This window comes from Sander lucioperca, chromosome 17 (genome assembly GCF_008315115.2).
Source record: "Sander lucioperca isolate FBNREF2018 chromosome 17, SLUC_FBN_1.2, whole genome shotgun sequence".
Lineage (NCBI taxonomy): Eukaryota > Metazoa > Chordata > Actinopteri > Perciformes > Percidae > Sander > Sander lucioperca.
In genome coordinates this window covers 30,718,606-30,731,630 of record NC_050189.1, presented here as the reverse complement: position 1 = coordinate 30,731,630, position 13,025 = coordinate 30,718,606, and the positions used below count along the sequence as shown (strand labels likewise).

The following is a 13,025-nucleotide window of genomic DNA, read 5'->3' as shown; positions in this document are numbered from 1 at the left end:
TTCCCAGCTGCTCTATGTGTCAGCGCCAGATTATAAATAGACTCGGCTTAACTGGAAAAGTCCCCCCTGCTGAGGGGTACTCATGACACGGGGAAACTTTCCCTGACACATACAAAGGTAATTTCTATTTTGTAGTCGGTCCTTGATAATATCTGCATACACAGCTGCATGAGAACTCACAAATCACTGTTTGGCTCATCTTAGGACTGTTTGCGTAGGCCTGCATCTGTTACATGTTGCAGTCCTCTTTGTAAGTCATCTGCAGGAGTTAAAGAAACACAACAGGAGCAGTAAAAATAAAGATGTGGTTTCATGTATTCTATGTAGCTTTAAACTTTGGAGCTCACAACTTTAACAAGGTCTCCTTCTCTAACAGATTTGTTGTTAAGATGTACATGATTCCTAAAAAAAAAAAAACATCTGGAAACACGTGTGATGTTTTGAATATGCAGAACATTTTTGGACCAGTACAGGACAATAACAATTTCCTTTACATAAATAAACACATTTGCACCATAAATTGTTGCATACAAATTCACCAGAATGCAGGAAATAAAGTGTTTGAAGCTCAAAATATGATAAGGGGAGGACCCCCAGACCCCCAGTTACAATGTGCCCCCCCCCCAAATGTTGAAACTAAACCTACACCCTTGCCTTGAGAAATCACTGTTACTAGAGACCATCTTTTGATGGGATCACACCAGCCGCGACGCCAAATCGGGTGTGGGGTGTAAAGTGTTGGGGAGGGGGGGGCCTTCCCTACTTTCTACCTCCTTACTTCTGGCGCCCTTGCTCAGACCACACCCATCTTAGAACTTGGCCTTCATTTTGATTTCAACTACACACCTGTAAAGTTTTGTGACTGCATCTCACACGGTTATAGTCTATATCCTCGACGTTCCACTTCCGGGATTGCTCCGGTGCCGCAGTCCGCCGGATGCATGTATTTTTGCCGATGTCCGTTTCCTTCCGCTTTCTTTGTGTTGGCGTTCTAAACTCCGGTGGATTTCTGAGGACTATGGTTAAGTGCTCCTCACATCTCTGCAGGGTAAATCCAGACAGCTAGCTAGTCCCAATCTGAGTTTTCTGTTGTAGTTCCTGCCACAGTAGGTGAAAGCAGTGGTGTAGTCTACGTGATACGCAGGTATATGGAGTATACCCACTAGGAAAGGTCAAGGATTTCCATATACCCACTTACAAAAATGCATGGATAACAATACGTAACGATGATTATTTTGAGAGAGAACTTTCACACTTGCGTTCATGAATTCACCCCGTCTGTGTTGCGAGTCGCCTAGGTACAACAACATAGTTGCTTGGCGGTCATTCTCTGCGCAAACTTGAAATTACTAAAGTAGATATATGAAACGAAAGCGAATTTAAACTTCATTTGTTTTTGTTTTTTCTTGTTTTGGTAAGCCTGTCCCTGAAGCTACTGCCACTTCGAGTGACACTGCAGCAGACGTTAACATTAGCCTACAGAAACTACAGGAAATGAGCCACATGAGGCCGATGCTTTACGCGGTAACGTTACAAAAAACCTATGGGGTTGTCGCTCTGGGACGGGCGAGTCTAATGCTGGGAGGGAAAATATTACAGTATACTCACTACTAAAAACTAGACTACACCACTGGGTGAAAACAATACCAGCGTCACTTTCCTGGCTGGTAATAGTCGCCTAGGAACATAGAGCGGCCTGTGGCTCTCAGCTAAATAACCCCAACTGAACATGATGGTATTTTATCTCCAATGGCTGTTATTTCTGTTACTAAATGCTTGCTCTTGGGGGAATTACTGGAATTGTTGGGTCTTTGTAAATTATAGAGGGTGGTCTAGACCTACTCTATCTGTAAAGTGAGATAACTCTTGTTATGATTTGATACTATGAATAAAATTGAATTGAATTGAATTTAATATCTTTTTATACCTTTTGCAGGATCACTACCAATGTTTTAAAGCTTTGGTGACTTTAGCTAAAGCATCACATATCGACAACATCCCATTATTATTGCTTTTAGATGATCCTGCAGAATATGAAGTCACTGTAGCTGTACTGCAGTACTGACAGAGCTATGTGAAGACAGGTCTGGCAATGCAGACTATTGTAGGTGTGACTATGTAAAGCGTAGTACATTGCCGAATAACCATCTTGGCTCTGTCAAGTCTGCCACAATAAACTCTTGTGAAACAGGAAGTCATTTTTAAATTAGATTATGATTTTAAGTTTTCAAATTATAATAATAAATGAATTTAACTTCAGTACTTTCCTGGTTCATCAGTTCAATCTTTAACCGTAATAAAATACTTGCACACAGTTGGCCTATTTATTTTCAAATGACCAAAACTGCACAAAATGTATCATGTGTCGGATTTGTTAAATGTGCCATTTCAGTGATAATGATTTGTGATATTGTCCTTTTTGCTGTGAACTATGATATATTTTGTTAAGTAAGATTAAAATAGAGATGGAATCTATAAATATAGAGGATTATTTTTCTTTTCTGCTATTAAGTGTATAATTTATTTTAAATTATTGAAAAAAAAAGTATAAGTATGTAATGTTGTAACTGCTATTAGGTCTGTTTTGTATATGTGTTACTATCCCATGTGGCATGGGTGACATGGAAATAAAAAACTTACTCAATAATAACATATGATGTTTCCAGTGTAGGGACTCAATATTTTAAATTTGATTATCAACTAAATAATAAATGAAGGCTTTTCTTTCCCATAATTGTATTCGTAGCAGCGTGATGAGACCTTTGAAACACCATTTACACGTTTGTGTTGGTAAATAAAAAAAAAAAAATTACTTTTTGTCATTAGAGAGCCTGTACACACCTCTGACAACATGCACGCTAAAGGGGTTTTATTTTGAAAGTCATAATATTCCGTTTTCCGGTTCATCTTTAGGTTTCATGTTTAGCTTGACGTTAGCTTGAGGCGTGTGTTTGTTTTGTAGCCTCTGGAGTGGACGCCGGTGAGGAGTGGGTCACACGCCGCCGCAGAGGAGCTGTCCGTGAGACAGGTGGAGTTTCTCAGTCTCCCCCGGTGAGTCCCAGCGAAGGGACACGGTGGCGGGGACACACAATTCCTTCGTATTATTATCGGTTCATCGTGTTTTTGAGAGAATTATTTGACAAGCCCGACCATGACTTCGGTATGGAAACGGCTTCAGCGGGTTGGGAAGAAAGCATCCAAGTTCCAGTTTGCTGCTTCATTTCAAGAACTGACGATAGAATGCACAAAGAAATGGTAAGTAACTATTGTAAGACTTCTAACTAGATAATATATATATATATATATGTGTTGCCTTTCCTTTGGCAAAATCACTCTAATGTTGTTGTCTTCAAGTGTTCAACGGACTGACATCATTGTCGTTACGGGCAGAGAAAGTGATGCCAAACTCCATTCAGAATTATTAACATTTTTCGTTCCGGCGAAGTCATGTACGCCACAGAACCAGATGGCCTTTGAGGGACCAGTCAGACCCTGTTTAGCTTACGCCAAGCAGCATTTTTGACAATAAAAATATTGGTTCGCTTGTTATTCCATCATTATTACCATTCGCCATTATTTACTGTACACAGAGGGGCGGAAGCGAACACCCTATAACGTTAAACTGTTTCTAAAAGTTGAGACTTTTGAAATAATACGCTTCTCTTATAGTTCCCTATTCACGTTCTGCGGACTTAGTGCCGTTGCATGGTTTTGGATTAAAATCCAAACTGTGAATTTGCTGTAATCAGTACTTTTTTATTTATTTATAAAATAAGCTTTTCTTATGTTAATCATGCAGCCTGGTTTTTTTTAAAAACATATCATGACGCTCCTCCAGAGAGCACGCACCATCACTTCCGCATCTGCTTTTTTTTTAAAATTTTAATATGGAGCCTATAAAGTTGTTACAGATGTGGTATGGCATCCTGTTAACTAAGAGCAGCTCGGAGTCATGCTAAATAAATAACCTGGTTGTAGGAAAAAGTGATCATTTCTGGAACAGTGTCAGATGTGCAGGTGGACAAAGGATGTGGTCATCCACACCATCAGAACCAGGGCTGTAGCCAGTATTTTACAATGATGAATGAACCGAGATGCCCCAACTCAAAGTAGTTTTCTGTATCTTTGTCCCATGGGCTCTGCCACCGCCACGCCTCTTTAGGAGACTAGCAGCAGGTCTCTGTGTATTGATTCCAATTGGACACAGATTATGAGCAATTCTTTCGCCCCGTAGTCACCAAAGTAAATATTGGACCCATTCTTCACAAGCCACATATCTCCAGAACATTCTGACACTAAACTGGCATTTTTCAGACGGACACATCAGGAGAACATTTTTGTTTGAGACCTGTTACTGTCTCAAGACCAAACTCTCGCGAGATCTGGCAACACAGAGAAGCTAACGTCAGCTAACGTCAGCTAGAACACCCTAACAAAACTAATCTCCGTGATGCTATATGTCTTTTAGCTGTGTAAATATCTAACGTTAGCAAAAGAACATACTAATAAATTATTCAAATCTAACTTTTCATCCATCCACATGACGTTCACTACACGTTCAAACAAGGCCACGCCCCTTTAGGAGACAGGAAGTGTGTTTACCTTTTCATACCGTTGGTGCTGCTTGAAATGCGCTGTCTTTAGTATAGAGGATCTTTGGTGATATGGAGAAAATAAAATATCACGATATTTTTCACCAAATACCTCGATATCGATATTGCGACGTTATTGTAGGATTGAAAATTGGTGCTTTCTCAAAATATTTACATTTTGTTGGGCCCCTGTTAAACTCTCCCCTACAAACATATTTAGGGAAATTAACCTTCTGAGCAAAATTGAAACCAAAGTTATTAGGTTAGCTCACCTGGTTAAGCGTGCATGTTTATATAGGCCTGTCACAATATACAATAAAACAATTAATCGCATGATAAATAAAAATGAGCTCAATTATTTTTAAATGGAAATTATCGCGGCCGGAAAAATTTCCATTTTATTTATTGTTTTTGGTTGTTTTGTTCATTTATTGTGGATATTTAAAATGTCTTCCAGTTCCATTGTTAAATATTCTTTAGAAATAAAAGTTTATGGATCTTTGAAAAGGTGTACTTGCATTATTATGCCATTATCATTATATTAGATGAAAATGGTCTCAGAACGACAATATTATCGTTTATCGCCATCATTTCTGGGACAATTTATCGTCCAGCAAAATTTGTTATCGTGACAGGCCTATGTTTATGACACGTTATAGTCTTTTGTTTTTGTGTTCTTTATAATATTGTGACATTTCAACATTATTTAGGTGGAAAATGTCTCCTACCCAATGTATAGGTAGATCCGAGCCGTAAAGAACAATCATCTGTTGTTAGTCTTTGAGCTGTTGATCTAACTCCTTCAGTCTTGGCACTGCCGGAGTTCCTTTAATTCCATTATCATTACTCATGGTGCAGTCAGCATGTGTTTCCAATCCTCCAGCCCTGGCTTGTATGGTGGCCGGCCTACCTTCCTGTCACTGTTCTGCACTATCTATGAAGTATCATACACACCGACCAGTATCAACATGTTTCTGGTTCAGCCTGGTAGATCCTGACATCACACAGTGTGTGAGGATTGACACACTTTGCTTGTTCTCTTTTAAAGATATTGTTGTGGCATTTTAGGGCCTTTATTTGATAGGACAATTTAGGCATGAAAGGGGAGAGAGAGGGGGAATGACATGCAGCAAAGGGCCGCAGGTCAGAATCGAACCCGCGGCCGAGGACTGATGGTGTGTGTCCATTGTCAGCACCATTGCCCCACTTCCCATTCATTTCTATGGGAGCAGCCGTGCAATGCATTCTGGTAGCGTCGCGGGGACTTTGGAGAAGCAGGGCGTTGGATTGCCCGCTCCTCACTTGCATAAAATTGAATTCACAAGATCGTATTCTGAACGAGCCGCCATTATAGTCGGTTTTGAAATTCAGGAGCAGCCAGCCTCCACGTGACGCATTTGTCCAATCAGCTGCAGCCATCTGCAGCCAAGCTCACCAGCGTGCAATGCTGGGAAGCGGGCGATCCCATCCGTGAAAACAACGTGTATATGGACACCCACCATGAGCCTCCGTATATGGGGCGCACGCTCTACCAGCTGAGCTAACCAGGCGCTTTTCTTGTTCTGTGCTACAGTTATGCTCTCCCCTTAGACACACAACATACACTTTAGATTACACATAAAATGTATAGGGAAGCAAGAGCACATGTGTAAGATACAGTGTTTTAGGTTGCTTCTTTAGGGTGGGTGTTAGCAATGACAAGACTGAGAATACTCATGTTAAGTCAGAATTATGACTTATGAAGTCAAGATTAGGGCTGGGCGATATGGAGAAAATCAAATATCACGATATTTGTGGCCAAATACCTCGATATCGATACCACAACAATATTGTAGTGTTGACTATTGGTGCTTTCACAAAATATTTACACAATGAGATTTTTTATAAATAATCATCAGTAATGTGGATATAATAACTAAGTGGGTAAAGGTAAATAATAGAACAGTTACAACAGTCTGGTAAGTTCAGAAAATGACATCACTTTACTGTAATGCAGCCTTTAAAACCAGGAAAAGACAACACTTATGCCATATTACGATATCCAAAATCTAAGACGATATCTAGTCTCATATCACGATATCGATATAATATCGATATATTGCCCAGCTCTAGTCAATATTGTGAAATAGTAATAAATATGTCAAAGTAAGTCAAAATTATCAAATTTTAAAGCAAAATTAGTAAATATTTGATATTTAGAGATCATTTTGTAAAAATTATGATACTATGCCATAGCTAACTTTTAATACTATGAACAATTTGGGCAGACTACTAAATCATAATTTCTATCTAGTTAGTTAAAATGTTGACTTATTGTATCTAAACATTTTGACTACTCATGACTAGTATCTCACACCTTTTACTTTACTTAAAAACAGGGATCAAAATTTGCACCCGACACCAGCCAAATGCCGGTAAAATAGCAAGTGGCTGGTAGATTTGCTTCAGTTACCAGCCAAAAAAAAAAGGTAATCTATTGAGTGGCTCGTCAAATTTGAACATTCATTAGCGATTTGGCTGGTGAACGAAAAAAGTGCTTAGAAAGTAAAAGAATTGACTCAGAATACCTAAAAAAACCCGCAGCAACTCTTTCCGTCTCTCTCCTGTGAAATAAAGTTCCCCTTAAGTGCGGTTGGAAATGTCGAGATCTAGCCTAATAAACGATCTGACGGAAAACAATAATTGTGAAATATAAAGTTTACTTGTGTTTCCATGGGGGGGGGGGTTTGAGAACACAACAGGACGTGACACGGGGGTGTCAATGTACCCCCCCCCGGCCACACAACCCTGCGGCAAATTGCGGGATCGCTTCTTTTTTTCCCATCAGTTTTTACATCTTGTCTTGGCAGATATGGGCTTCCATAATATTGCAATGATAGACATTAATAGAAATGACAGCACAGATCACACAGTGTCCCAGGGCTTAAAGGGATAGTTCGGCTATTTTGAAATGGGGTTGTATGAGCTCTGGGCAGGGTCAGCAGCAAAACATATTTTAGCCAACTTAAAAGGCCCACCTAAAAAATCCATTTAATATATATATATATATATATATATATATTTTTTTTTTTTTTACTTTATTGCCTTTAATACAGTTACAACCAATTGACTTCACAAAAGAAAGAGAAAAAAATCCTTGAGACTAGGCTTCATTTTTCATATAGAAAAAGCCCTTTTAGGTAGAGCACACATACAATTATCTTGATCAGTCGCTATAAAGATTGTGCGTAGGAATAGTGATGAATAGATTGAATAATTATTGTACTAATAAGACAACTAATTTGATTTTTGACAGGTACGGGGATCCCAACCAGTCAATAAGTGGTGCCCACCTTCTCATAAAAATAGGCATTTTTAGCTGTAGCTGGGCGGTCATGGACTCCATCGTGCAGACATGCTTTACTTTCCTGTAGCCACTGAGCAGCCGTTGGAGGGCAAGGCTTCATCCAGTTCCATTTCAGTTTAAGTTTCTGCTATATTTAGAAGATTTTAAACGCTTTACCTTGCCGTGAGACAGCTCTTTCCTCCATTTTCCACAGAAGTTTCCCTTCTCTCTTTGGGCTGTCCAGTCTCCCTCTGCAAATGTTCTTCTTCTGTATACTCCGCTGCATAAAGGTCTCCACAGTGAACGGCATTTTGTCATCACTATCATAATCATTGATTTTTTTATATTTTCTTGTATTTGTTTATTCCATAAACCACGGAAAATCTGACCCAAACAGCTGATCTGCAGCATAATACAGTGCACAGCCCAGTTGCGCTAATGCGTAGGAATACGTTAACAAAAAGTAGTGCAGAAGGAAAGGATAAAGGAAACTGATACTGATTTTTTTTTAGGTGGGCCTTTATTTAAGTTTACTAAAGTACATTTCGCTGCAGACCCAGTCCACAGCAGCTGTCATGTCTGAACTCTGCCTGCTTCTCCAGACTAGCAGCGTGCTAACTGCCATCTACTTTAGATAATACATGATAAGTACCTGGTACAACCCCACTTCAGAAATGCCAGACTATCCCTTCAATGTCAAGTCCAGATCCGGGGTTGATGCATAGACTGTAAGTGAAGCCAAAACATCTGGTCAGGTCATAAACCCTGCCCCCTCTATGTTAGTGGATGGGACGTGGGCCACACTTAAAAATCAAAATACACATTTGTCTTTGTCATTTAAAGGTATTTCTAATCACGCTGATGTTTGTTCAAGTGTTTAGTTTTCTGATAAGTTTGGTTTGCATTAGTTATTTGATGCTATAAAAATGGGTGAAATGCCATGATTGACAGCTGTGATTGACCTTGCGATCGGTCGGGGGTGTGTATGGGCGGGATTTCGATACCTCGGCTCCACTGCCCGATGAATACTGCGCAGTAGGGCTGTCAAAATTGGCCAAAAATGACGAGTATTCATTCTAAAAAAAACATACAGGTTCCAATATATTCATATATCTATTTTTGCGCATTATGTCAATAAGAGGGCAAAACAATACAATGGGAGACATAACTACTTGTGTAATGTTAGTCCTCTCTCTCTGGAGCGTGCAGGAGACAGGACAGGCCGCGGATTACATGTAATTTGGTCATAAACAACCGAGTCTCTTGCTGTTCCATGAATTTGTCCGACGATGTTTTCTCGGTGTCTCCGCAGTGAAAGATTTACGTTAGCGTCTTAGTGCCGTCTTCTTCCTCTTCACCCTCGTTGTTTGTTTACTTCCGGTACTGGCAGCCGCATGATAGAACGTCATCAACACGCCCACTCGCTCGCTGGGAATTCGCTTCCCTCTTCCCTACAGGCTGCGCTCATCAGATAGGAGGCTGATAGTTTAGGCCCACCAACGATTGCGCAGGGCAGACAGCCGTGGTAGTGCCGTTTTTTTACTCTCTTATAATATTCGAATATACATTTTCATATTTGAATGTTGCTTTCTTTTTACTATTCGAATATATATATTCCAATTTAGAATATTCGTTGACCGCCCTATTGCACAATCACCGGCTCCAAAATTTACAAGATGGCAACAGCCGTCTCCGGGATATTTTGGCTTAACTATTGTACAGTGGGAGGAAGTGGAGACACGTTGTCCATCTTTATATGCAGTCTAGTCTATATCCACGGCGTTCCACTTCCGGGATTGCTCCGGTGCCGACGGAAATTCCGCTGGATGTCCCACATTTTCAGCCGGATGTCCGTTACCTTATGCTATCTTTGTGTTGGAATTTTAAACTTCGGTGGATTTCTGAGGACTATGGTTAACTGCTCCTCAGATCTCTGCAGGGTAAATCCAGACAGCTAGCTAGACTATCTGTCCAATCTGAGTTTTCTGTTGCACGACTAAAACTTTTGAACGTAGTGGGATGGCAGTAGCTCAGTCAGTAGGGGAACCAGAGGGTTGCTGGTTCAAGTCCCCATACGGACCAAAGTATGGTGGTGGACTGGTAGCTGGAGAAGTGCCAGTTTACCTCCTGGGCACTGCCAAGGTGCTCTTGAGCAAGGCACCGAACCCCAAACTGCTCAGGTCTCCACAGCACTGTGGAGGAGGGTCTGGCAACACGAGACTATATACAGTCTATCGTCCAGACCTTGAAGACCATCTGGTTGTATGTGACTGATAAATGTTTAGATTGAAGTGTTTACACTCTGAGGTTTACAGTGGTTTCAAAGACTAAATGTCTTCAACACCATTAACCAGAGCAGCTCCTTTTGAGGCTGCGTCTGTACATGTTCACACTTTATAATAATAATATGTGATGCTTTGAAAGCACAGAACACCCAGCAGCGAGCTCCAGCCTGAACCCAGATATCATGTGTCATTTCATTACAGTGTGTGTAAATGCTTTGGTGGATGGCTTATACTCACTGCTGCACTAATAACAATAATAAAGATGTTAGGCTGCGTTCAGACCGACCATGAAGGATTATTTCAACATGTGAAATACTCTCATTTGCTTTCTCAATATTGGAGATAAATATCAATATCATGTCTGTGTTTTAAGCATGGAGAGTCAGGACCAGGGGTTGATGCATAGACTGTTTTGGTGAAGCCAAAACATCTGGAATGCCCCCTGGTGGATGGCCTCAGTATAGGTCATAAACCCCGCCCCCTCCATGTTAGCGGATAGGAAATGGCCCAAATACTTTTTTCCCAAAGATGGTTTCTGTCATTTTAGGTAGTTCTTGTCACGCTGATGTTTGTTCACGTGTTCAATCTTCTGATAAGTTTTTTATTAGTTATTTGATGCTATAAAAAGGGGGTGAAACATCATGATTGACAGCTGGGACAGACTCTAGCTCCACTTTTGTAGAGTGGGAGGAAGTGGAGACGTGTCATCCATCTACATTTACAATCAATGGGTCAGGACGTGGTTAGCCTAGCTTGTAAGCAGGGGGAAAAAGCTTTCTGGGCTCTGTCCGAAATAACTTTGGTACCATCGTGCCTGTACGTGTACAGAGACTAAAACCTGTTCTCACTGATTGTATCTGGCAGTCAGCGCCAAAGCCAGAACTATACTAATTGACATCTTGCCTCTTGTTTAATCCATACAGAAACTAAAAATGTAAATCAACAATTTGTGGTTTTGGGGGAGTTACATGCTGGAGCTATTACTTAACTTAAGCAACCATTCACCAATTACCTCAGTCGGTGAGCACAGGTTTTGGTTTCTGTATAGGCATGAGGGTACCAAACCAACCTCACTGTGACGTCAAACTCCAGGAAGCTGCACCCATTATGAAATAATGAAATAGTTTCAGCATGTAACTCCCTTTTTAAAAATCACAAAACCAACCAAGATACAACATGTTCCTCAGTGAGCTTTACAGCTGTTGGTAGGTGTATTTGTAAAGAGCCAGGCTAGGCTGTTTCCACCTGCTTACAGTCTCTATGCTAAGCTAGGCTAACCACACCCTGTCCAGCTCCACAGTCAACACACAGACATGAGGCTGATATGTATCTTCTTATCTCACTTCCTGACAGGTAGTGAAGCCAAAAATGTTGAACTCTTCCTTTAATGCTTAAAGACACAACACCATTGCACAGCAGTAAAGACTTGTGTGAGACAGGATTTTCACAGGTGTGAAAAATGTTCAAAGTTACAACCATTTTATATTAGAGCAGTGGTCTCATTGAAGTGAAAGATCAGGCAGTGTCTTCTGTCTGGTCTGACAACCATTTGATCCTCCCTAAACACGTACAATAAAGTCAATAGGAGTAAGGGAAATGTCACTGTCTGCACACACTTACCCAGTAGGGCTGGACAATATATCAATATTATAGTGACATCCATATATGAGGCTAGATATCGTCTTAAATTTAAAAAAAATTGTTGTCTGTTCCTGGTTTTAAAGGCTGCATCACAGTAAAGTGAAGAACTTTCCAGACTATTCTAGCTGTTCTTTTAGTTGCCTTTACCCACTTTGTCATTAAATCCACATAATCATTTATCAAAAATCTCACTGTGTAAATATATTGTGAAAGCACCAATAGTCAACCCTACAATGTCGCAGCATTATTAATATCGAGAGCATTTCCAGGCCTTCCTCCGCAGCGCTGTGGAGGAGGGTCTGGCTAGTCCACACAGCATTCCGGGATGGGAGAAAAACATGCTCTGGTTTATTGGCATCTCTTTAAACCAATCACAGTCGTCTTGGGCGGCGCTAAGTGCCGGACAGAGCCCCGGGGCCGCTGCAAAATAGTCTCGGGAAGGAACTTGTTTTGGTGGAACGCGTACGTTCAAAAGTTGTTTTAGTTGTGCGAGAGAAAACTCAGATTGGACAGCTAGTCTAGCTAGCTGTCTGGATTTACCCTGCAGAGATCTGAGGAGCAGTTAACCATAGTCCTCAGAAATCCACCGGAGTTTAAAATTCCAACACAAAAAAAAAAGCTGAAGGTGACGGACATACGGCCGAAAAGAGTGACATCCGGCGGAATTTCCGGCAGCACAGGAGCAATCCCGGAAGTGGAACATCGTGGATATAGACTAGATAAAAAATATCGTGATATTTGATTTTCTCCATATCGTCCAGCTCTACCACACAGTCCTAAAGAGAAGGCTTTAATTGAAAACACCTGTGCGGGTGTGTAAGGGGCTTTAAAGTTTAGGCAGAAATTAAACTCATGGGTGACTCATGGGTGACATCACAGATAGCACGGCTGTGTTTTCTACAGTCTATGACAAGAATGTGTAAAATGTGGATCAGCTAGACGGGTTGTCTCTCTGAACTGATAAGCACAAGCCACCTACACTGAAGTAGGAGTGTTTAGACAGTCTGGGGAAGTCGTACGATCAACAACTTCCCTCACTCCATCCAGCCCTCCCACATATGGTAAAGCTCAAACACCTCGTACTTCAAGCTGATGAAAAAAACAAAACACTCAAGTTATTTGCAGCGACCGGGTCTGATGTGAGTGTCTTAATGTAAATGACATGTATTCTGTCTTGAGAGG

At 40.8% G+C, this 13,025-nt stretch overlaps 1 protein-coding gene across 12 annotated transcripts in view; it reads left to right on the top strand.

Annotated features, from left to right (window-relative positions):
- Positions 1–2,962: 2,962 nt before the first annotated feature.
- The window catches only part of ehbp1l1a (EH domain binding protein 1-like 1a), a 53,913-nt gene continuing 43,850 nt past the window's right edge, over positions 2,963–13,025 (top strand). For all 12 annotated transcript variants that reach the window (XM_031290568.2, XM_035993523.1, XM_035993521.1 and 9 more), the window contains exon 1: positions 2,963–3,255. In XM_031290568.2, coding sequence (XP_031146428.1) covers positions 3,152–3,255 — 104 coding nt within the window. In that variant the 5' untranslated portion in view covers positions 2,963–3,151. The remainder of the gene's footprint in view (positions 3,256–13,025) is intronic.